At 36.2% G+C, this 23,278-nt stretch overlaps 2 protein-coding genes across 2 annotated transcripts; one reads left to right on the top strand and one right to left on the bottom strand.

Moving 5' to 3' along the window:
* Window positions 1–7,676: 7,676 nt before the first annotated feature.
* LOC111902500 (uncharacterized) lies at window positions 7,677–8,501 on the bottom strand. The gene is made up of 2 exons (XM_042902189.1): window positions 8,245–8,501; window positions 7,677–8,163 (listed from the first exon to the last, which is right to left on the bottom strand). Exons 1-2 carry the CDS (start codon window positions 8,499–8,501, stop codon window positions 7,677–7,679), a joined length of 744 nt encoding a protein of 247 aa, XP_042758123.1.
* Window positions 8,502–13,349: 4,848 nt separating this feature from the next.
* Window positions 13,350–14,904, top strand: LOC111902501 (uncharacterized). The gene is made up of 3 exons (XM_042902188.1): window positions 13,350–13,869; window positions 14,062–14,357; window positions 14,443–14,904. The coding sequence occupies exons 1-3, from the start codon at window positions 13,350–13,352 to the stop codon at window positions 14,902–14,904; spliced, it is 1,278 nt and encodes a 425-aa protein (XP_042758122.1).
* The last annotated feature ends 8,374 nt before the right edge of the window (window positions 14,905–23,278 follow it).

Raw genomic sequence — 23,278 nt, 5'->3', positions numbered from 1 at the left:
AAAAGTAGCCCAAGATGATTTCTATAGGTGTTATATTAAAATATGTAAGAATATCCATGGATAATTGCTTCAAAGCAACTGTTATCTACAGAAAAATCAAAGGTTGGTGGGTCTCATAAGAAAGTAAGTTATCATCAATTTTTGTGTTTATAATTTTATAAGAGTTACATTACCCATCTCACCTATTCTATTCTCCATACCTTTCATCGGTTTCCGTTTCCAAAAATCCATTCATTGGGTTTATTCTTTCCTCTATTATCCTATCTTTGTCTAGGTTGATTATAGGGGGCATAATGGGTATAATAAATTGCCTCCTGGTATATTATGATTTTGGGCATATTTTTTATAGTATGATTTTTGTTATTTTATTAAATGTGTTTGATGATTATTTCAGTTGCCTATTGTAAAGCCTATTGTTATGCTATCAAAGCCTAATTCAGCAAAAGATAGTACATATGCAGGTAAATATGAATACCTCTAAATGAAAATATTTTGTTTATGTTTATGGATTTGTCATAAAATGAAGCTGCATAGTCAGTTTTTTCTTATTTATTAGATAATATAATTATTAGTGTTGTTATGTTGTTGGTTTCACTTTTAACCTTTTTTTTTTCAATGCCTGACAGGTAGGTGATGATTATTTGAAAGATCTTCTTGCAAACAAGGTAAAATACCTTTCGTTTATTTGTAATCAAGTCCATTGACTTTGTTACCATTTGATGTCCTTAAGTTGTAAAGTTCTTTTTTTCTGATTAACAGATATGTCTTTAAGTTATAAAGTTCTTTTTTGAGTTTCAGTGTCGTTTTTTTGTCATTAGGATGGACGTAGGGGTGATATTGGAATCCACAACAATAATATCCAACACACTATTGTGTTGTTTCTAATTATGACACAAGTTTGAATTTTTTGCGACAAATGGTTAACTGTGGTGTTTTATATGCATTACATGTTGTTCATCGCTTCTTGACGAAGTCTTTCACTTAGACGAGCTTCATAAATTGAGAATCAAGAAAGAATTCAGTAAGTTTCAATCTTTTAACAAGTTACAGTTTTAATTGCTTTTCAATTCCCATTAATGTTAATTTATTGTATTTCTATTATCATGAGTACATGTTGAACAATGGAGGTGATTTGGGATAAGTCATATAATTTTTTCTTTTTTTTTTGTGCCGTTTTTTACCAGCTTATAAGAAAAACTAATTGTATGAGGTAAAATGATTGAATTAGATAAGTCAAGGTTATATGGTTTATTAAAAAATTTGTTACATCGTAAATGTGTTTCAAATATAATAACTTCTATATATTTGTTCAGGCTCCATGAATAATATTTTCATGATCTATTGGCATTTGGCATTGCCTCTAACATAACATAATTACAAATTAGATCATCAAAACGAATAATCATTATGTTGCCTTCTCTTTTTGGAATTATTAATGCTATTTAAGAACAAACGGTTCGTTTACAGAAACATGTGTTAATAACTAGTTAAGTTAAAACAGCTTAGGAACTAAAATAATGAAAAGAGAGATATAATAAGATGTGAGTCACATACAAGTGGCCCACCTCATAATCATTCATAGATATATTTTTATTTCAATTAGGTAATAGATTTAATTTTTTTCCTCAAATTTCTAATTGTTTCAGCATTAGTTTAGTATTCGATTTTGCCTCTTCTTATTGTTTCAAAATACGAAAAGCAATATTTTTTTGTTGTAATTTTCCTTTTTAATAATCATACATACATGTCGTTAATAGGTAATTTAGTAATTATATATTTGTTCCAAATGATGGCATGTTTAATTTGTAGGCCAAATTACATAAAAACCACTTTATTCACCGTCTCATTTTAGGCCAACATAGACTGCTCTCTAAAGCTTCATAATCTATGAGAAGATGAAGCCACAACTGCGAGGTAAGGTTCATGTCCACAAATTGGTTATCACTCAGTCGTTTTTTTATTTTTGTTAAATTTTTTTAAGCTTTACAACTTTATATGGATTTTTCATTTTACTTTCGGTTGATTCTATGAACAGCTTCAGTTTATAATTTGTATTTCAGTTTGATGGAATGAATCTTTCATTTGGTTAACTTAGCAGACCATTTATAAAAAAAAAACAATGTTATATACTTAGGTTAAAAATGGAAGAAATATTTTTTGTATTTAAATGAGCAGTTGTTGCATATTAACCTCTACTATTATGACATTTTATATGCATCAGTGTATATAAGTCTGGACAAAATGCATTTATGTGGATTAGTTTATTTATTTATAAGTTAGCTCATAAAAAAACTTGAAACTCAGGAATTGGAGATTCCGACTCCACTTTTGTTGTTGTTGTTTTGTACTGTTGTTTTTTACTGGAAGCAAAGTGATAGAAAGTGTAATGGACAGGTTTCAAACTGATTTATAAAAACAAGAGTTCCTCTGTGGAATCTAAAGGTGGAAGAAAGGAACAAAGAGGTACCCTTTCTGAATCTTTTTTTATATAAATTAAACTTATCTTTATTTGATTCAATATAAAAAAAGGTAAATAGATGCTATTGGCTCTCAGGGATGAAGTGTATATTGATTCAACCATAGGAGATGGAAGGTAAGGTTCGGAATCTGAGGACAACAATTAAATCACTTAACATCCACTATCTCTTACGCTTCTTAAAGATTAAAATGATGGTTTGTTGTATGGTAACATTACATTCCTTTTTTATTTTTTATTAATCGACGATGTGATAATTTCATTTATAATAAATAAATTTTTTAATAAATGATATTACAGGAACAACATTGGACTTCTCCTGCAATGGAATCAACATTACATGCAGCAAATAAAACAAGCATTAAAAATGGCACCAGACCTTGCTGATATGTATTTTTCAAAAGCATTGCATGATGTCAATATACCGAGGGCCATATTGTTTTAATGAGTCTCCATAATAAATTACCCATTGGAATTTGAAGACCTTATAATGTATTATTGAAACATATAGCATTTTACTTTAATTCTAATGTTAGGTGCATGATTTGATCATTCAAGTAAATGAAATTGAAGAAGACATGTGAGAGATGGGGTAAGTATGAAGATGTTCTTTCTGTATTTATTGTAGATTGCATTGTAATTTCATTTAAAATTACTTGGATAGAAGATTGTATTTTCATTGTTTTCGAAAATCTGTTCAAATATAGCATTGTGCTTCTTTTAATAGTATGATCTATCATTACATTTCCATTCATCTGATTGATGGAAAATTACACACAACAACAACATGCTTTAATTTCGTTACCAATTTATGCAATGTACTTCATTATTTGTCTCACAAAACGAATACATTCCGCCTGGCGCATTGCGCGGGTAACCCTTCTAGTTGAAAAATTAAGAAATAATCTCTTAAAAATTTAAATATAGGTTATTTGATAGCCCTTTATTTTTTATCTTTTAATTTTTTTAAAAGGGAAAATGTGTAGCCCAACGAATTCTTTCTTTTTGGTTTAAAAGGTCACTGAACTTAATTTTCTGCTTTTTAGCGTTATAAAGTCGATATTGACCTGCTTATTTGGTCACCATTACCAATTATATCGAGCTACCACTGTCACATACCTATTTTATCTGATTTAGTTGATTGCTCATCAATGATGTGGCTACCTAGTTGGATGCCACTGTTTACAACTTGGTTCCTAAGGTTCTTACTTATCCTTGTATTGTGAATCATTCAACCCACATAAATGCATCATATCTTGCATTGTACAAGTGAATAACACCTTGTACTATACAAGTGAATCATACAAGTGATCTTGTACAAGTATAGTAGTGAATAACACAATATATACCAAGTCATTACTCTTATTCTCTTATTGACAAATAACCAAACACCTGGTGTGTAGTTTTTTCCCCTCGTACGACTACTACAATTCAACAAAACCATTTCCTTTGACATCTCGATGATCATATGATCAGAAAACCATTTCCTACCATCATCATTGGTAACAAGTCATAACATGAGCATACTACCAGAAGAAGTTGGATTGGATTAAAGAAAAACATAAAATTCAACTTTGAAGTCCAATTAAAGCTATATGACGGCAAACACGCTAGAGAATTTCTACTCAAACTTATTATCCTCTTCAATGAAAGTAATTTGCTTCAGATGACCTTAACCACTAACTCGGAGACGACAACCATTGGAGATTTCATGTTCAACTGATATCGTCATTTCTGATTCAGTGGGCTCCACCAACGACCAGCAAAACGAGGATGTTGAGTTAATGTGAAACGATATATCAATACATTTGGTGTGAAAGTTGAAATACTAAACACAGGATATTTCTCACTGATTTTTGATGATATTAAAAGAAGCCATAGTGGCTTTAAATACAAAGAAACAAAACAAACTAAGCTAATAAAATGGAAGACTACTAAATAAACGGAAATAGCTATGACTTGGTATATCACGTATGCACAACTCCACTTGACCAAGTCTGCTTTATTTGAATTCTTTTATTATCCAACGAACTACTAACTCCATCAAACCTTCCCTCAAACTAGAATAGGCTTCAAGGTCTTGTTTGACTTTAACATAACACACACCAAGTCTTTCCCTTAGGCCTTGAAACACATCACGATGCAGTGGCTTAGTGAAGATGTCAGCTACTTGCTCTCTAGATTCAACATACTCACCAACAATTCTTTTGCTTACCAAGTTTCTTAGGAAATGAAACCTCACGTCAATATGTTTGCACCTGCCATGAAAAACATGATTTTTTGACAGCTGAATTGCAGAGGTATTGTCACACTTTATCACACTGCTTCCTGTTTGTTTTAATCCCAGATCATCCAAGATTTCATGCAAATCACTTGGCAAGAACATGTTGCTGCTGCCACATACTCAGATTCGGTTGAAGACAAAGCAACAATGCTTTACTTCTTCGATGACCATGAAACTGAAGCTCCATCCCATAAAATTACATAGCCGGATGTGCTTTTCCTGTAAGTAAGGTCACCTGCAAAATCACTATCTATATGAATCTCCATTTTTCCTTTCCCTCCTTTTTGTACCAGATTCCATAATCTAATATGCCTTGTATGTATCTCAACACCCTTTTTGTTGCAGCAAGATGAGTTACCATTGGTTTTGCCATGAATTGACTTATGAAGCTTACCACAAACTGAATGTCTAGACGAGTGGTGGTGATGTACATCAAACTACCAACTAGCTGCTTGAATGAAGTCTAATCGACTCCTTTACTATTATCATGAGTTAGCCTGCTCCCTGGAACTATTGGATTTACAAATGCATTGCATTCCATCATCTTGAAACGAGTTAGAACTTCAACTGCATATTTCTTTTGTGAAATATGTATTCCAGCTGAGTTTTGTATTACTTCTATTCCTAGAAAATACCTCATCTTTCCCAAGTCTGTCATTTCAAACTCAGCTTTCATGGATGTCTTAAACTCCTCCATCAACTGCTCATCATTTCCGATAAAAACTAGATCATCAACATAAATGTTGACGTATAAAACTTTCTCCTTTCCTTGTTCTTTGACGAATAAAGTATGCTCTGTTTTGCTTCTCACAAACCCTTCTTTAGTAAAGTAAGCTTCTATACGACTATACCACGCCCTAAGGGCTTGTTTAAGTCCGTATATAGCCTTTTGCAGCTTATACACCTTATGTTCGTTGTTCTTTCTCACATAGCCTTGGGGTTGTTGCAGATACATGTCTTCTTGCAACATCCCATGCAGAAACGCCGACTTTACGTCCATTTGGTAAATGCTCCAGCCCTTTTGTGCGGCTAAAGGAAGCATCAAACGAATGGTATCCATTCTTGCTACTAGTGCATACACCTCCATATAGTCGATTCCACACTCTTGACCATATCCTCTTGCTACCAGCATCGCCTTGTGTTTCTCTATTTCTCCCTTCTCATTTAGCTATGTCTTGAAGATCCACTTCACACCAATACATTTTGAATCCTTTGGCAAATCAACCAAACACCATGTTTTATTTTTCTCAATCATTTCAATCTCACGATCCATTGCCATCTTCCATTTAGTTTCTTTGATTGCGTCTTCATAGCGAACTAGATCAGTCTGAACGGCTTCCATGACAGCCTCCATGGTATTTACTTCTTCTTCATTAGAGCTTAGATCAACACCATTCACATAATCCTGCAAATAAGTAGGACGTCTTCATTGTCTTCCCTCCCTAACTGGTGTATCTCTGAGACCAGATTCGTTGATTTGTGACTTTGATTCTGGTGGGTCATGTATTTCTGCACCATCTTCATCAATGAGAACATAGTCCTCATCAATAAAGTCACAATTACCCCAAGATATCTCTTCGTCCTCCAACACTGTTGTCACTTGATTCCACTTCCAACCTTTATCTTCCTCGAAGACCACATCTTTGCTTATAACAACCTTCATCGTTTCCGAGTTTATAAGACATTAAGCTTTTGATTCTTCACTGACACCTGTTAAAACACACACAAAACTTTTGTTATCTAGCTTATTTCTCTTCTCCTTAGGGATGTGCACATGAGCTAAGCACCCCCAAACTCTGAAGTGCTCAATTGTTGGTTTTAGTCCACTTCACGCCTCTTGTGGGGTCACATTTGAAAGAGCTTTTGTTTTGGTCATGTTCAACGCATAAAAGCTCCAACTAACTGCTTCATCCCATAACACCTTAGGCATGTTTTTAGCATAGAGTAAAGTGACAACCATATCAATCACGGTTATATTCTTTCTTTCTGCAACCCCATTTTGTCAGGGAGTAAAACTTATGGTTAGTTGTCGTTTGATTCCATGCAGTTTACAGAATTTTTTGAAGTCATTTGAGAGATATTCTCCCCCTCTACCGGTTCTAAGATCCTTGACCTTCTTCCCTGTTTCTCTCTCCACTTTAGTCTTGAATTCTGTAAAGCTTTCAAAGGCTTGAGCCTTTTCTGCCAATAAATAAACCCAACCCTTGCGACTGAAATCATCAATGAAATTTAAGAAATATCTCTTGCATGTGTGATATATGGGTGTTATTGGTCCACATATATCGGAATATATCAATTCCAATATCTCACCTGCACGCCATGAGCTTGACCTTGGGATAGCCTCTTTGGTCTGTTTGTCAGTCATGCAATCCCCACATATAGTAGTATCTACAGTGAAGTTAGGTAAGTCACGTACCGTTTCCTTTTGTTGCATGGTTTTCATGCTTGTTTTGCTGATGTGCCCTAACCTTTCATGCCATAATTTTGCTGCATTATCATCACTAGAATACAAACACCCATCCGTCTTTTGTTCAGGAGCTTTATTTGTATTCTCACTGAGTGGATACATACGATTGGTGCTCATGCTAGACTGAAACACCAATCCTCTGTCTCGGTGAAACACCTTACAACTATCATCTTGGAATAAGAAAGACAAACCTTTTTGTTGAAGTTGCCCAATACTGAGGAGATTGTTCTTTAGCTATGGCACAAAATACACATCTTGTATCACGTAGGTTGCTCCATTCAAAATCAGCTTCATGTTACCTTTCCTTCAACATTCATACGGGTGTTGTTTCCAAGTTTCACAGTGTTTGAAAAGGTCTGGTCTAAATCAACAAACCTTTCTTTATTCCCACACATATGATTTGAGCACTCAGAGTCTAGAAACCACAACAAGCCTTTGGTTTCAATTTTTTATTGAGCCATGAACACAAGGTCTTCTTCTTCACTTACATCAACCATTAACATGACTTCTTCATTTTCGTCGAACCCATCATAGTTGGCTTCTTTTGCATTTGGGTATCCGTATGCATAATGTCCTAACTTGTGGCAGTTATAACATTCAATGGTTTCTTTCTTAACAAAGGCTCGTCCTCTGCCTCGTCCTCTTCCTCTATAATTGCTACGACCTCTGCCTCGTCCTTTTGAATTCGAGCCCTCACCAACATCCATCTTCAAGGCTTGCTCTTCTTCTTTTTCATTATTCTTAAATTTATGTTCATGGACAATTAAGGTGCTCTGCAACTCTTCTATAGACATTTTGTCTATTTCTTTTGATTCTTCAATTAACACTACCACATACATATACTTCTCTGTGAGTGTACGAAGAATTTTCTCAACAATCTTAACATCAGTCAATGATTCTCCATTACTTCTCATTTGATTGGATATTGATAGAACCCTACCAAAGTATTCTGGTATGGTTTCGTTTTATTTCATCTCCAAAACTTCAAAGTCACATCGAAGTTTTTACAGCATGGACCTCTTTACCCTGTCGTTTCCTGCAAATCTCTTTTGCATGGATTCCCATACCGCCTTTGAAGTTTTTCGATCCAGGATTTGCTCAGACGTAACCCTATCAATGGCTTGGTACAGGTAGTGCTTGACCTGTAGGTCCTTCATGCGTAGCTCTTCTAGCTTTTTCTTTTCTGCTTCACTTTGGGCAACACCTACTGTTGGTTCTTTGATTCCTGGATCGATCAAGTTCCACACTTGCTTGGCACATAGCAAGTTTTCCATCATTTCACTCCAATGCTCATAGTGACCAATCGAACACCGGCACCTTCACCTTATCATCATTCATCTTGTTACTCTCTTTGATCGGAAATTCGCTCTGATACCACAATGAACTACTAAACACAAGATATTTCTCACTGATTTATGATGATATTAAAAGGATCCATAGTGGATTTAAATACAAAGAAACAAAACAAACTAAGCTAATAAACTAGAAGACTACTAAATAAACGGAAATAGCTATGACTTGGTATATCACGTGTGCACAACTCCACTTGACCAAGTCTGTTTATTTGAATTCTTTTATTATCCAACGGACTACTAACTCCATCAAAAGTTATGTTTTTATTTGGGTAAAATATAACCCTGTTCACCATCTTCAAACTCTAACAGCCACACAACACATTCTGTTACATTTTTGTGGTTTCCGATGAGTACATAAACCAGGGAAGTCCCTCTTTTTTTCTCTTCCATTTTTACTGATGTTGCAACCATTGGTAAAAGGAATCATTTTGATTTTGACAATCGAAGCTAAAATTTGCATTGAGTTTATCCTCTATCTATGTGGTATCGTAACCTAATAAATGAGTGCAAAGAAATTACATTGAATATGAATGGGAAGATGATTTAGAGGTGAGGAACGAGATGGTCAAAATATGAAGGAGAAATGGATTTCTACAAAAAGGCTAGAAAGATCTTGATGGGGGTGAAAAATGTAGAAGTAATTGGAAAATGCAGATGGTGGTACCAGGGGAGATTGTGATGGTTGGCAACAAAGATGGTGGGGTCGTCGGAGAACATACAGGCTTAAGGTTGTCGAGGTCTTGAAAACTCAAAATTTTCTGGAGAAGACAAAGTGGGAGTGTGGCCTACAGTGGCATTCTATTAGAGAGAGGGGGAGAGAGAGAGAGAGAGAGAGAGAGAGAGAGAAAGAGAGAGAGAGAAAGAGAGAGAGAGAGGGGGTAAACCACGTCATTTTTTTATCTATAAAACCGAAAAAAAAAGATTAATACTCTTTTTAACAGGTTATCAGTGACATTTTCCCTTGATAAAATCCTCTTAATATTTTCACTCTTTTTAAACCGAAAAGAAAGAATTCGTTGGCCTACAATGACAATTTCCCTTGTTAAAACCCTCTTAATATTTCAGATATGGAGTTGTATCTGAAAAGAAATAAGAGGCACGAGTTCCTTTTTTGTCTATTTCTCACATACTTACCCATAGTTATGCTCCTTGATAGGTGCATTTTATGTACCTATTTTGCATGTTTATTTCCATCTTTTTATAGAATTCTACTTCATAATTCTTGCATTTAGTTGATTATTAGGGCAATTGCATATTTCATTAAGAATGTCTGGTACTTCACTATTTTTGATTTATTTTGCAGGCATTATGGAGCATGAAACGTGGAGCATGGATGCATGGAGCTGGGATTCTTGGAGCTTTGGAGCATGCAGAGAAGATGAACCGGTCATTCCATGGAGGAAAACATGAAGACATAAATCGAGTCATTTTCTCATTATCATCATAGCAAATGACTACGTTTGAAATGCGGTTCTTGTCACACTGACACGGGTCATGTTTGTCCTTTATCGTCTCATATTTGAGCAACATGACTCATGGTGAAGCTAGATTGAAGATGGAGTCAACAGTGAAGACTTTTTGGAATTTTAGCAAAAAGCATGGGTCATACCAGAAACACATGGTCAAGACAAATGGCCATGCCAAAAACACATGGGCAAAAGGCATGGCCATGCCAAAAACGCATGGCCTCATGGCATACATGTGAACTTTAACAAAAGATAGGAGAAGACGTCATTTGAAGAAAGAACGGTTTTTGGAGCAGTTTGGGTGATTCTAGGAGAATTCTTGGAGCTTTTGAGAAGACCAAATCATTGCAAACATTTTTTATTTCATTTTAGTAAGCATTAAACATTTCAATTCCATCATTTTTCTAGTTTGATTTGTTATTAGCCGTGTGTGGCTAAGAAACCCTAGTTTCTAGTTCTTGTTCAAAACATGTTGATTGCTTGACTTGAAGCATATGATTTGATGTTTGATTTGTGATTCTATTCTAGTGATTATGTTTTTGTTTAAACTAGAACCCTTAGATTTGATTTGTGTTTGATTAACCACTTTCATTAATTGAATTTTTGTGCAGTTAATTAACTTTTAAGGCACCTAATCGTTCTATTAAGTTAATAATTGGTAACAAGCAATAAGTTTTCTTATTGTAAAACATATATCACATGTTTTCACACTTCCGAGCGTATGAGAAGAAATGAACATTGTTGGGAAGCTTGTACAAAACTTAATGCAGTTTTCCAATATAATCTAAGAGCGTGTTTAGGTTGAATTAGTGAAGCTAGGTCTAGTCAAAGAGCGTATTTTGGTTAGATAATTTGGAAAGCGAGAGGTATTAGAGCGTGTTGATATCTTTCAGTACCAACTTAGAATAACAATCACAAATTACATCAAGTCATAATCAGGTTAAATGACAACATTGAGAACTAGAACTGGAAGCACTTTTACAACTTGTTTACAAATCTATTTCATTTTCTGCATGTTTCAAAGTTGATTGTTATTTTTTATTATTTGACTTTTGCAAACAAAACCCCCATTTGTGACCAAAGTACCTTGTGCAGAAAAAGTTATTGACTTTTGTCCCGTGTCTCTGTAGTTCGACCCTGGTTGCCTTGTACTACTTTTTAGTGCATTAAAGCAGTGTATTTGGAGTCTATTGTACCCCTATTATTTGTTGGGTTTGACACACCTAACAAATTGGCGTCATTGTCGGGGACACGGTGTTACTAATTGTGTTTGCCTAGATCTTTTCGTACAGGTACACCATTGCCAATTGACTCAGAGATAGAAAGGACTCCAAAGAAGTTAAGGAAGCAAGCCAAGCTTCGTAAGAGGCAACCAGTTTCCGGTACTTCTTCACCATCTACTCCCCCAGTCATCAACATTTGGGAGGACATACCCCTCTTAAGTGTATCAGCCTCAGAAACAGAAAGCCCATCACTCTCACCACAACCATCTTCACCCATAAATACTATTCCACCATCTTCACCTACTTATAATAGCCCAAACACTACACCGACAGAAACCTCAACTCCTACTCATACCATGAGAGATAACCATGGAGGGAATCCACCTCCAAATCTACCACCCGAACAAACCCTTCGCCAATGGGCAAGGCAAGAAGTTACGCAACAACCTCTTTGCATCACCTATCCGGCAACCACAAATCTTCAATTGAAATCTGGTCTCATCCACTTAGGTGTTGTTTGTTTTTTGGAAAAAACCTCTTCAGACCTCTTATTGCTGCGCGGCGCAGCACATGCGCAATGCTTTTCATCTCGCAACTGTTTGTTTTTAGAAGTCTTCAGAGTCAAAAATTTATGTGCGTGCTCTGTTTGGCGCAACACTTGTACTGTCTCTTCCAACCTCTTCTTTTTCTTCTTCTTTTTTTGCTAAAAATTTTATTATATGTTGTTGAAATTTTATTTCACTTTTTTTTTCGTTTATTCTTGTTGAATTTTTATTTTTTATTTTTTTTATATTGAATAATGATAGATTCTTTATAAAATATCATTATTTTTTACTAAATATCTTTATTTTTTTTTTGTTGAAATATCATTATTTTTTTATTGAAATATCTTTAATTCTTACCGAAATGTTATACATTATTAAATTTTCCGTATTAAAAAACTATTTTTGATTTATAAAATTAGTTTATTTTATTTTTTTAATATCTGTAGCAGTATGCAAATGTTAAAAAAACAAACACGCTTCTTATTACAGTCTGCAGCCGTTTGGTCCACCTCGTCTACTGCAGAGGGTTATAGAGGTGGTCCGCAGACTTCATAAATTTTTGCTTCAGAAAATCAAACAGCACCTTACTCCCAACCTTTAGAGGCTTAGAAAACGAAGATCCCCATAAGTTCCTCACAAAGTTCCATGTTGTGTGTGTTGGCATGAAACCACACAACGTCAAGGAGGACCAAATCAAGCTTAGGGCATTCCCCTTTGCAGTGCAAGACTCAACAAAAGATTGGCTTTATGACCTTCCACCGAGGACGGTCAACACATGGGTGGATCTTGCACGCCTCTTATTAGACAAATACTTCCCAGAAATGAAAGCCTCGACCCTAAGAAGAGAGATAATTGGGATCAAACAACACGAGAGAGTATCCTTTCATACATATTGGGAGAGATTCAAGAAGCTTTGTGCCCATTGTCCAAAGCATGGAATTACCGAGTACCAACTCCTCCAATATTTCATTGAAGGAATGACCCCAATGGAAAGAAGGCTTCTTAATGCTTCGAGTGGCGGATCTTTACTCGATAAGACTCCAACCGAAATCCGCAACTTAATCAAGAATATGGCTGAAGATTCTAAGCATGCAAGCCATGATGAAGAATGGTACACGGATGCACCCCGAGGTGTAAAAGAGGTCCAAACTCCTCAAATTGAAGCTCAATTGTCCGAGCTTACGAAATTTGTAAGGATGTTGGCTAAAGACAAGGGTGTGCAGGCCACACCCTGCCCTTGTGGTATTTGCACTCAAGTGAGGCACCCAACCGACATGTGCCCTCAACTTCAAGATGAGGATTATGCGGAAGCCAATGCTTTAGGGGAGTATTCCGGGTCGAATCAAAGGGGATTTTTAGCAGCCAAGGGGTAATCAAAGATGGAACAACAATCAAGGTTGGGGAGGTAATCAACATGGGGATTATCAACAAAGACCATCATTTCCTCAACATCAACAAAGGCCTCCATTCCCACAATAAAATTACTAACCGAGGCAACCACAACCTCGTCCTCAACAAGTCGGGTCCTTAAGCATGTCCTTAGAAGACATAGTCAAAAGCCTTGCCACTAACACTCAAAGTTTTCAGCAAGAAACCAAGGCAAGCATCAAGAATCTTGAGCACCAAATGGCACAACTTGCTACTTCAGTTAGTAGGTTGGAATCTCAAGGAAAGTTAGCTGCCCAAACTGAGAAAAACCAAAGGCACAATGTATGTGCTATCACATTGAGAGGTGGAAAGAGTTATGATGACCCACCAATATCGGTTGATCAAGAAAAAGAAGAGGAGATAGTGGTGAATAAGTCAAGTAATGAGGAGGAAAATAAAGAAAAATCCAACAAAAAGAAGCTTGCCACCACCGAAGTCAAATATACTCCAGTCGCTCCATTTCCTGAAAGATTGGTGAGCACAAAGAAAGAACGAGAGGAGAGTGAGATCATGCAAATGTTTCAGAAAGTTCATGTCAATATCCCACTCCTTGATGTCATCAAACAGGTACCTAGATATGCTAAGTTCTTAAAGGAACTTTGCATATCTAAAAAGAAACTTAAAGGTAATGAAACGGTAAAAGTTGGTGAAAACATTTCAGCGGTTTTGCAAAAATAAGATGCCCCGAAGTGCAAGGATCCCCGTGTCTTTGCTGTGCATTGAAAATTGGGGAATCTTCATGTACCTCGAGCTATGCTTGACTTGGGTGCATCTATAAATGTCCTACCATACTCTGTTTACAAATCAATTGGTGTAGGAACATTGAGCAAAACCGGTGTAATCATTCAACTTGCTAACCGGTCGATAGTACACCCAAAAGGTGTGCTAGAGGACGTGTTAGTTCAAGTCAATGAACTTATTTTCCCAGCTGACTTTTATGTTCTAGTTATGGGAGATGATGACTCCCCAAATTCAAGTTCCATACTTTTGGGTAGACCTTTTCTTAAAACAACAAAAACCAAAATTGATGTCTACAATGGAACTTTATCAATGGAATTTGATGGGGAGGTCATTAACTTCAATATTATTGAAGAGAAGAGGTACCCAAATGATGTTCACTCTTTAAATTTTGAGTTTACTAACCATGATTTTTTAGATTGGGCTTTAAATAGGAACTTTGTTAAAAAAATTGGTCAAGGAGATTCCAGAAAAACTCAAGTTGGATAAAGAGATGTTGGTAAATGTGGAGTTTATAGATGAAAAGAAGAACATAAGGTTCCACGAAATGGGTATTCACCAAAAGCTAAAGATCCAAGAATTAGAGGAGATTAAAAATGAAGCATTTGAGAGCTCACACATCTACAAGGACAAGACCAAAGCATTCCATGATAAGTACCTCTCCCGTAAGATCTTTGAGATTGGTCAAAAGGTATTACTCTATGACTCTCGTTTTAAATGGTTTTTCGGTAAGTTACGGTCCCGGTGGATTGGACCGTTCATTGTTACTAATATATTTGATCATGATGCAATTGAGATTAAGAGTAACAAAACTGGAAAAGTATTCAAAGTTAATGGTCATAGGTTAAAGGTCTTCTATGAAGGTTTCCGAGAGAAAGACATGGAGGTTGACAGCTTGGAATGCCCAGACTACATTGAGTGAATCTAAAGGGCAAAGTCGAGCCAAAGACTTGAAACAAGGGCGGCTAACCGAGAGGCAACTCGAGAGTATTTCTTTCTATTTTCTTTATTTTGATTTATTTCATCCATGTTGTAATGTTTTTGCGTCTTTTCGAGGGTTTCGCACAAATAACTTTCCTATCTAATGGTCAAAGAAAATTTGGTTTTGAAAAAAAAAAACAAAAAAATCGTGAGTTTGATGTTTACAGAAAGAAAATGCATGGGGGAAGGCAAAAACTCACGGTCATTTTTTTGACCCGTGCCATGCCGTCGAGGTTTAAAAAAATTGCACAGGCTAGCTTCAAATTGCACGGGCTGGAAAGGAAAAACGCACAGCCTAGGGCTAGACCGTGCGTCCATATTGCAAGTCTGGTCCTCAAAGAAAAAAACTCACGGCCATGGTTCAAAAACGCATGGCCCGTGCATATTGTCGCTAGCTCCCGAGAATTACAAGAAAGCCGCACGGCTAGAAACTCATGGGCAAAGGGATTGAAAACAGAAACTCATGGGCAAGCTTTTGGTCATACACTTCCATGTGATTTGGTAATGCATCTTAATCAACTCTCTTCCCTCACAAACCTCACGATCGTGCGTTTGCTCCTCTCTTCATCATTATCGGCCGAAACCTCCAAAACCCTAATCAATTTTCGATTTTCTTCTTCAATTAATCCAAGATTAAGCCACCAAGGTATGTTACTATCGGTTCCTAACTTCACTTCATTCATCATCTAGGTCGAATTCATCATTTAATGGATAAAAATTGAATTTTTCTTCATAAACCCTAGTTCTTGATTTGCATAGTTTGAATTGATTCTTGTATTAAGTTTCGAAATTATTGCATATGGTTTGAAGAATAAGCTTGGGGAGGCATTTTGGAAAGAAAATTAGGAGCCTTCATCTCCAATTGGGCATTCCACCATTGAAGGATTCAAGCTTTCTTGAGGTTGAAGATGAAGTGAACAATACAAGCCAACACCACAAATCCAAGCGTTTGAACGGTACATTCCTTCCATATCTCAAGTTTTACACATTGAATTTAAGTTTGTTTGGTTAGAATAGTTGTGAATCCATTCTTATGCTTCATATAATTGTTCATTCGTGTTTGTCTAGTTGTGTTATCATCTTTGGGCACCACCTGTTTTTCATAAATCCGGTTTGTCATCATGCCAAAATGTAAAAACCCACAACCAAAAGAACAATTGGAATCCAAATATGGTGTCACCACCATTATTCACAACTCTCTTGAGCACCGTGAGCGATTCCTTCACCTCAAGGACCGCGAATACTCCCAACAACGGTTTGTAGATATTCCTACTCTCCAAGAACTAGGAGTTTATGATGGCGTCCATAGATTGTTTAGCAACATCGGTTGGGAGAAACTTCTCACTTTGGCACCAATGGAATCGTATAAAAACACAATCTTTGGAATTCAATGACAATGTCAAATGTCTCTCATTTCGTCTCATGCGTTTGCAATTTAAACCGAGTCTAGACAATCTTAATGGGTTATTTGGGATTTCTAAATTCAATACTTATGGTCCCAAATTAGGCTACATGCGAGAGAAAAATAATCTTTTCAAAACCCAGGTCAAAGCCTTTTGGAAGGAAATCACAGGACTTGATGGGTATGAGGCTCGATCCGCCAAAGCATCTCATATCATCCATCCGGTCTTAAGGGTGGCTCTCCGAATTATTGCTAATATTGTCTTCCCCCAAGAAGACGTTAGCAGAGCTGGTAAGATGGAGTTAGAAATTCTTTGGTGATGGTCACCAGCTTGAAGAGACCTCATTTTGGCGCCTTCCTTGCTTCCAAACTTCTTAAGGTCTCTACCAACGATTCTGCCCCTATTCATTGTGGCGGGATTATCTCCTATCTTGCCACCCGCCTTGCTTGTGCCGAGCTTTTTGAGAGCAAGCGCACGGATCTCAAGAAACTCACACAAGGCTCTAATACCATCACATCCAATGTCCTTGTAGCCTCATCTTTCTTCCGTAAAGAAGGTGATGGTAGTATCACATGGTTGGTGCAGGGTGAGCCACACCTTCGAGTTCCTGCTAGGGATTTTAGCTCTCTTCAAATCCAGTAGGATATCACTCAGACTCGGTGGTGTCTACCAAAGATCACTTCTGCAAATTCCATACCACGCACATTCGCGCCCATCCCGAGAGCTCCTGAGCGGTTGGTCGTCGACCACGAAGACGACATCCCTATTCCATCCACTCACTCCACTCCTCTCATAACAGGGGGATCCACTTTTGTTACCCCGGTGGAGACCGCACATTATTTCTACACCCGACGGGCAACTCAGTACCATGACACACATGAGGCGTTTTGATCACCTTGATCAAGCGGTTGTCGACATCCGCGCTGATTTGTCTGCAACCAACGCCTCCGTTCAGCAATTTACACAAACGGTACAACAAGCTATGCGGTTCATGTAGCATTGGGCCCCTCGTAGCTAGTAGATTGCCCTACCCTCTCCGAGCATCGTGGACGATGCTTAATCTTAAGCTTGGGGAGGGATCTTTGTACATTAGGTTCTAGTTTCCTCATGCATAAGTTGAAGTGGTAAATTAGTCATGACTTGAGATTAGAACTTGTTTGTTTTTCATTAAAAATATTGAAGCAACCTAATCTCACACGAACACGTCTCCCAAAGCTACTCGTGCAAAACAAAAAATGATAAGGTTATCAACACCGAAGCATAAAGACAAATATAGTTTAGCCTATGGAACACACGACCGGTCTTATGAGTAGTAAGTGCTCACTCATATCCAAACTTCAAATTCAAAAGAGCCATAAAATGAATATAAAATTTCAGTGACTCGAATTCCCCAACGCTCTAAAAAGTCTTTTCTACCTATTCCCGTCTAAATACCCTGCTTGGGGACATTGTTTCCAACTATACTTACGGGTCTTTGCGCGTTTACATCAGTCCCCCTAAAAGAGTCAAGACGGAAATATAAGGAAATAAGCCTGGCAAACAAAAAAATAATAATAAAATAAAAATTTTAAAAATTATTAAGTTAATCTATGGCCTTTGGGACTTGAATCAGTAAACCCCGAGGGGTGTTCTACACCTAATTGCCTAAAGTTGTATTGTTTGGCACTGATTGGGTTGAAAGTTTGCTACACGGGTTCCATAGAAAGTCATGACCTTAATAAAAACAAAAAATAATATAAATAGGTTTAGATATTCAAATAAAGCTAATCTGCGGCCTTTGAGGTTCGGGCAAGTAAACCCGAAGGATTTCTTTAAATCTAGCACACCAAGACCATATGGTCTGGATGTGTGGGTTAAAAGCCCGCTACATGGATTTCAAAGAAAGCCATGAGCTTTATTTGTAGGAAAATATAATTAGATAGTTTGTATATATTTGTGTTTATAGTTTAATTGAATAATATGTTTAGGAAAAATGCTTGGCTGCCCAAAGATTCCTTTGGACCGGACTGACTGTAAACTACTTTGACTGGTGTAAGTGGTTTGAAACGTGTAACCAATCTGGGTAAGTATTAGGGAATTTTTAGAAATTTTTTTAAGAAAAAGATTGTTGTTAGTCAACAAATAGTTGGAGTCGGTCATTGTCATGCTTTGCAAAATGAAAATGATTGAGCTCACATGTTTTCACGAGAGTAAGACCATAATTTGTTCCATGTGCTAACCCAATACCTGTAAAAGTGAGCAAGTGTTGTAACTTTTGATTTTGTTGAGTTGCGTTAGGGAATGGCTAAAAACCTTGTTTTACATGTTATATATCTTTGTGGGGGTTAATGTCAAGTTATCTCAAGGCCCGACAGGTACACCTTCGACTGTATGACATAATGAGGTTAATTGGATTGAATATGTTCGTTTTGTTTTGTTTATTGCATTAATGTTTGAAAAAAAAAAATTGTACATATGTTATTTTCATTAGTTCTTCTTTTATTGCATGCATGCACTCTTAATTCCATTTAGTCCTTTTCGTTCCTTTCATTCTTTTCATCCTAGTTTCTTTTTAGTCACCTATCGTTTTCTCTAGGTAGATTCTCAATTTTGTTCTTTCTTGAGGGCAAGAACGGTCTAAGCTTGGGGAGGTTTGATAGATGCATTTTATGCACCTATTTTGCATGTTTATTTCCGTCTTTTTATAGCATTCTACTTCATAATTCTTGCATTTAGTTGATTATCAGGGAAATTACATATTTCATTAAGAATGCCTGGTACTTCACTATTTTTTATTTATTTTGCAGGCATTATGGAGCATGAAACGTGGAGCTTGGATGCATGGATGCATGGAGCTTGGATTCTTGGAGCTTTGGAGCATGCAGAGAAGATGAACTGGTCATTCCATGGAGGAAAGCATGAAGACATAACCCGAGTCACTGTCGCATTTTCATCATAGCAAAGGACTACGTTTGAAATGCGGTTCTTGTCACACTGACATGGGTCGTGTTTGTCCTTTATCGTCTCATATTTGAGCAACATGACTCGTGGTGAAGCTAGATTGAAGATGGAGTCAACAGTGAAGACTTTTTGGAATTTTAGCAAAAAGCATGGGCCATGCCAAAAACACATGGTCAAGACAAATGACCATGCCAAAAACACATGGGCAAAAGGCATGGCCATGCCAAAAACGCATGGTCTCATGGCATGCACGTGAACTTTAATAAAAGACAGGAGAAGACGTCATTTGAAGAAAGAACGGTTTTTGGAGCAGTTTGGGCGATTCTAGGAGAATTCTTGGAGCTTTTGAGAAGACCAAATCATTGCAAACATTTTTGATTTCATTTTAGTAAGCATTAAACATTTCAATTCCATCATTTTTCTTGTTTGATTTGTTCTTAGCCATGTGTGGCTAAGAAACCCTAGTTTTTAGTTCTTGTTCAAAACATGTTGATTGCTTGACTTGAATCATATGATTTGATGTTTGATTTGTGATTCTATTCTAGTGATTATGTTTTTGTTTAAACTAGAACCCTTAAATTTGATTTGTGTTTGATTGGCCACTTTCATGAATTGAATTTTTGTGCAGTTAATTAACTTTTAGGGCACCTAATTGTTCTATTAAGTTAATAATTGGTAACGAGCAATAAGTTTTCTTATTGTAAAACATATATCACATGTTTTCACACTTCCGAGCGTATGAGAAGAAATGAACATTGTTGGGAAGCTTGTACAAAACTTAATGCAGTTTTCCAATACAATCTAAGAGCGTGTTTAGGTTGAATTGGTGAAGCTAGGTCTAGTCAAAGAGCGTATTTTGGTTAGATAATTTGGCAAGCAAGAGGTATTAGAGTGTGTTGATATCTTTCAGTACCAACTTAGAATAGCAATCACAAATTACATCAAGTCATAATCAGGTTAAATGACAACATTGAGAACTAGAACTAGAAGCACTTTTACAACTTGTTTACAAATCAATTTCATTTTTTGCATGTTTCAAAGTTGATTATTATTTTTTATTATTTGAATTTTGCAAACAAAACCCCCATTTGTGACCAAAGTACCTTGTGCAAAAAAAGGTATAGACTTTTGTCCCGTATCTCTGTGGTTCGACCCTGCTTGCCTTGTACTACTTTTTAGTGCATTAAAGCAGTGTATCTGGAGCCTATTGTACCCCTATTATTTGTTGTGTTTGACACGCCTAACACTCCTTCTTCTCTACCTATTTATCACATACTTACCTACAACTACACTCCTTCTTCTTTTTCTATTTCTCAGAGACTCCTTCTCGGTGAAACCTCTTGTGTGAGACCCACCTCTGACCTCATTGCTCCTCCATCGTTAATGCCGATTTTGCAGCGTCGGTGAAACCTCTTGTCTTACATCCGACGATCCACTTCTCTGCATCCCTTGCATCACCGCCTCCGCCATCCCTTGAACTAACTCCTCCAACGTCATCAAAATCTAGCGACATGTAAAACTTTCTTGCCCTAAAATCGATTTTTTTGCTGGAATAGTTTCCCCCTGAATACATCAATCCCCCCCCCCCCTGAAAATCGATTATTAGTAATACATTGATTTTTTATTTCTTTTTTGCTATCAATTTGATTATAAAACTCACATATCATTTTTGTTCTTGTTTTTTGCCTTGCCATATATCCCGATTACCATTGTGTATTGTTCATTTAATCAACATCAGATTGAATGGAAATTTAAATACTTTTTTGTAGATGTCACCTACTAAAATCATCTATTCATTTAAGCTTGTCTTGATTTATAGAAAGGTTGCATTTGAACTTGTTGCTTATATGATTGAAATTTAGATTAACCTATTGGTTTGAATATATTTTTTTAGGTGATTAGCATATGCTTGTAGACATGAAGACATTTTTGGAGTAAGATATTGGTTTATGTATAATTTGGATTACTTCATTAAAAAGCCTCGCTTCAATGTAAGCATCAATTAGGCCCAAAACTATGTGAATATCAAGATTATAAGAACTGTTTATAATTTCACACCAAATGGGATCTACTGAGTGATAAATATGTTATTTGCATTGTACAACATCAAAGTTGTCATGGTAGAATTGTCTAGAACAAAACCTTCAAATTGCAATCTAGCTACATAATTTGTGTTTTTGTTTTTTTATTAGTGTTCTTCGATTCAGGCTGTTTTCATATCTATTGTAAACTTGTTTTTGTAAAGGGTTAAATGTAATAAATAGCAATTTACTTTTATTTATTTCTCTATTATAACAACATATTTTCACCTCTTTCATTTAGAGCATTGTATTTTAGAAAAATAAACAATGAATTCAATAAAAAGAAATAATAGAAAGGGCGAAATGGTCATTTTTATAATTCAACACATAAATCTAGAGGTTCCAACCAAACAACATGTTAAAATTTCAAATCATAAGAATTCAGACCCTCTTAAAAATTCAGATCTTAAAAATTAAGATCCTGTTAAACGGCCCCTAATATTGAGGTTGAACCGGACTTTTTTTTTTCAAAGACAAGTCTCACAACGGTTCGATCTTTTTCTGAATAGGTCTCATATAGTTTTTTTTTTCAGATTAGTCTTTATTCGGTCCAGTCTTACGATCATGTGCGTCTTTTTTGGATTGGAGTTGGGTTTTTTATGGTTTGCTTCCGTTTTTTATTTAGTTTCGGTTAAGTTTTTCTGCTTTAGATTCATAAAGAGTTACATTACATAAGTTGCGGGTAGGAGTTAGTTGATTTTGTAAATAACCAAATTAGCTTGGAGTTGAGTGATTTCATAAATGTTTGAGCAAGTTAGTTTTAAGTTTGATGATTCATAAATGCGAGTCTGAAATACCCCTCTAAATATAATATCAATAGTGATGTTTGGTTTGGTATTATCACACTTAAAAGAAAAGGTTTAACTTAAAAAATAGTTGCAATTTCGAACGATATTGTTGTATTTCTTTTGTTAAACCTCGTCGATGGGCTGATGTTTGACAAACTTTGGAGTTAGTTGAAATGGCTTGGGGTTGTAGAAAATGTATAACAAAAATCATGGTGATTTGTTTACGAGTGAAGAAATTTTTAGGTTTGCACGTCTCCTGCTTTTGCATGTATGGGACCTCCAACTATAGCCACCAACCATTAATAAGACCACGTTCTAAGAGTAATATGCATTTGTACTTGTTTATTTTTACCATTTCCTTTGTTGCGTAACACGTCAATTTTTAAACCAAAATTTTCATTTTTAAATTACCAAAATACTGTTCATGAACAAAGTCATCCAAAAACATAAGTGTTAAATACAAATCATCATTCTAAAATATCAGAGTATCACAGACTGTCCCAGTGATAAATTTTCCAGCGAGTGTGTACAATCAAACATTCACCTTTCTGCGATCCTTAGAAGTACTTGACACACATAAATTAAAAACTGTAAGCATGAAGCTCAGTGAGTTTCCTAAGATACCACATACAACATAGCATAAATAAACAACCATAGATTATCAGCAACCCTGGGGACTATCAACAGTTCCAGTAGGCAAAAATATGCCCTATGGGTTATCAGAAACCCTAGAGACTACCTGTAATATCATTCATACATAACACCATAATACAAAAATAACAGTTAGACATAACTGGTCATCACAAATACAACTATTCAGCCATACAGGTAAGAATAAATGAGGAGACTCACCTGATACCGATGACAGATGAATCATACACCCGAACTGTCGGAACTAGACTCCGCCTCATAACACAACAATTAACCCTAATTAATAATGAAGGTCCTCAACTCGATTCACCAATCCAAACCTTACACTAAGCCCCTTAAGGTAAAAAAAAAGTCCATTTTTCCCCTCCCATGGTCTAAAACCCTAAATCTTGACCAAAGGTCGAAAGTCATCAAAAGTGAATTGCCCAAATCGTACGTTACTCGATGATCAG

Source organism: Lactuca sativa, chromosome 5 (genome assembly GCF_002870075.4).
Source record: "Lactuca sativa cultivar Salinas chromosome 5, Lsat_Salinas_v11, whole genome shotgun sequence".
In the NCBI taxonomy this organism is placed as follows: Eukaryota; Viridiplantae; Streptophyta; class Magnoliopsida; order Asterales; family Asteraceae; genus Lactuca; species Lactuca sativa.
This window is presented reverse-complemented; position numbering and strand designations above follow the sequence as displayed.